Consider the following 3,396-nt stretch of genomic DNA (forward strand, 5'->3'; position numbering starts at 1 on the left):
CATTGATGGCTAAACTTCTATAGTCTTTCCTAATTGTAGCCACTATGACCTTGCCACATCCCATACCACGGCTTGTTTGCCAGTCTGACGCCTTCTTCAGTGTGAACAGGCTGAATCTGGGGATGAGTTTTATTCATCTTTAAATCCACTATGCCCAGCACATGGCTGCTACTCAACAGCATTATATTTGTTTACTCGCCTTGACAGGGGTGGTGTGGGTGGGTGGGTGGGTAGAGAACAGGTGACTGAATGAATGAGTAGCCACATAGAGAAGGGATTTTTAGACAGTTTCCTTGCTTACACTTAAGAGGTTTTTAGTCTTGTTCACCATTCTGGATTAGCTGAAGCTACACAAGGCTATAGTGAGATATGCAAGGGCACAGGTGACTGTGTCACACCAAGCCAGCCACAGGGAGCCCACTTAGTGTCGGAAAATACAGCCAAAGACACGGCGTTTTGTTTCTCTTTTATTGCAACCCATTGCAAGGTCAAAAGATTCACAGAAATATAGAAACTACAAACTGGGTGAATTTTCTTTATTCATTCAAAAGGACATTAAAGACAAAGGACCGGAATTTTCCACTACAGCAATATATTTCATAGGCTTTATTCTGAAAATACTGTTGACATTTGGAGAGGATAAAAAGCCCTGCATTAAATGTGTTCACATGTATTTATGACAGTCTAAGAAAAAAAAAGGGACTATATTGCCCAGAAAAAAGGTATTTTAAGCCTCATTTCAAAGCATCTAATGAGAGCACACGCGGCACCCTCCACAGGATCACTTGAGGTGATGCTTTTCCTGGCTGCTTTTTATAGATTAATGCTTTGAGGCTGGATAGATATTTCTACAGATTTCTACAAATGAACTGAGGCGGTTTTCTGGGTTCTGTTGCGTCAGGGTTTCTGTATTAGTCAGCATCTTAGAGAATGAGTGCACACCCCCCCTCCCAACCCCTGCCCAAAGCTAAAGCATTTTATAGTGCCGGACTTTAGGTTCAAAGAATGCAACGTTTAAAAAAAATCAGCTGTACACTCTGAAACCATTGACAACTAGACTGTAACACTCCAAAGATTATCACAACTTTGAACTGTAATTGTACCGTCTGAATCAAGGACGGATTTCCCTTCTTTTGTCTTTGTGTAACTATTTAAAATATAGTGTGACATATATAAAAATTAAACTTTTGTTTATTCACTTAAGCTACTATTACTATACACACTGTCTTATAAATTAGTTTTGGGTTAAAAACCAGTTAAAATATTATGAAATAACATTTTTAGTAGAGGAGAAATGGATATAAAATGATACAGTTTGATATATAAGAAGAAATGTCTTTTCTAATGGTAAACAGCTTTTTCTTAAACAAGTTTCATTTCCGACAAATTAACAGAGCAACGCATTTGGTTATGAAAAGGTAACCCTGGTACTTGCTCAGTAGGTTTGTTTTTTAACTGATTGGGATTAAAACAAAAAAATGCCACACCAGAAGCATGTTGACATACTCAAGGGAAGCAGACATTTTCTACAGAGGAGGAGCTACACACATGTGAGTGGCATTCAAATGAGGCTGCTTCTGCTTCCTAGGCTCCAGCAGTGTGGGGATTTATAGGCAACAAACTCAAACCTCATTATAATTGTTAAAGACCAAAGACCACATACGGGGAGAATAAATAGCAAGTTCAAAAGTCAAGGTTTTGCTTCTCCTACTACGAAAGATAATCACTCTTTAGCTTAAAAAGGCTCCCTGCTGCCAGATTATAAATCCAGACACAGGAGAGGTCATCTGGAGCCTGAGTCCCTGCAAGGGTTAACTGTAGAGATGTGTGATATCAACCATATACTCATTTCCTGATAGGTACTGACAGAAGTAAAAGCTAGTAATATTTAATTAAACTAAAATACGGATTTCTGGCAAGTGTAAACAGAATCTTAATGAACAGATTTTCTAAATTCTCTCCTTAGTTCATACGTTAGCTAACAGTAGATCTTTGCAGTAGTGTAAGAACTATTCAAAATTATAACATGCATATATTCAAAAAACCTGTTCTAATCCCAAAGCAAAGGAAAAAATACAATAGGAAGATTGTCTACGTACATCTCATTCATTAATCTTCTATCAATATAACTACCCCACCTCAGAATATATTTTCATAATTACCAAAATAATGAAATGATCTGTAAAATTTTTAAAATAACTGCACACCATTAATTACATTCGTGGCTTCAATGTGGATAATGCCAAGATTAGCCCCAAATGTCACTAAAATACATCTTGACCAGTAACTATCCACAAAGTAAAAGCTAACACAGTGTTAACGTAAAACCAACTAACATATTTATTACTTAACAGAATGCATTTACAGAATAATGAATAATTAACTTCTGTGAGCTGGCCCGGGGACTTCTGACTGTCGCCTCCATAGACAAATTTTCAAAAGGCTTTATTCAGTCTCCTTCCTACAAGACAGCACGGTGTCCCCCTGTGGGCACAGTAGGTTAGGCATAACCATAGTGGATGGCATGCTCTCTTCATGACCCAGGAAGGTTCCTCTGTCAGGAAATAATTTACCAAGCAAGAACTTGACCTAGCATGTGTGCGTATGCATGACAGTACATGAGAGTGGAACTGCAGGTGTGTGTTCCAGGATTTTGAGGGATCCTAGCCCCCAGGCTTCTAGTTACAGCAGTATCACTTCTGTTCTGATCTTCTCAGAAGCGTACAAGATAGCTTACCACAGAACAAAGCCTTTCGGCGAGCATTTCCAAGTTGTGTCAGAACTTAGAAGCTCAAAATTACACACCCAGTTTTCTGACTTGAGATTCCACAAAGTCTTTTTTGACAGAAATAAACTTTTGAATTGAAAAAAAAAAAAAAAAAGGTCATGGTTTTCATAATCCTCCATTTTGGGGAAAACAAGCCAGCTCACCTGGGGGTAAGTGAAGAGTGCGCTTATGCTATGCAAAATGCAAACCAGACACAAATGGGACACTTGGGTACACACACTGACAGGTGACGGTTAAAACCTTTCGAAAGACCCCCTGTTCCAGACCTCATTTCTCCACTCTGCTGAGCCAGCCTGGGTAGGCCCGGGTATGGGAAGAGTTAGGAGGTGGCAGCGGACATACTGGGGGTCCAACCCATCTGGTAGGCTCTCTCCAAGGTCCTCTTGCAGTCCTGCAGAACGGTGCTGAAGGTGATGTGAGGGTACTGCTGCACCAGCTGCTCCACTGTCACTTCATTGACCTATGAGCAGAGAAGACATCATCAGACAAGGGGGCCACCAACACCATGCAGCCAGTGCTCACTGCGGGGGCATCAGGGGGCACCGTGCGGCATCACGAGGGCATAGCAGGGGCATCACGGGGGCGCTGCGGGGTATCACGGGGGCGCT

The 3,396-nt window shown here is 40.9% G+C and overlaps 1 protein-coding gene across 1 annotated transcript in view; it reads right to left on the reverse strand.

Moving 5' to 3' along the window:
- Positions 1-459: 459 nt before the first annotated feature.
- Positions 460-3,396, reverse strand: part of Fbxl17 (F-box and leucine rich repeat protein 17) — a 426,380-nt gene continuing 423,443 nt past the window's right edge. Inside the window, exon 9 of the mRNA XM_031368580.1 lies at positions 460-3,248. Coding sequence (XP_031224440.1) covers positions 3,108-3,248 — 141 coding nt within the window. The 3' untranslated portion in view covers positions 460-3,107. The remainder of the gene's footprint in view (positions 3,249-3,396) is intronic.

This window comes from Mastomys coucha, unplaced genomic scaffold (genome assembly GCF_008632895.1).
Source record: "Mastomys coucha isolate ucsf_1 unplaced genomic scaffold, UCSF_Mcou_1 pScaffold14, whole genome shotgun sequence".
NCBI lineage: Eukaryota > Metazoa > Chordata > Mammalia > Rodentia > Muridae > Mastomys > Mastomys coucha.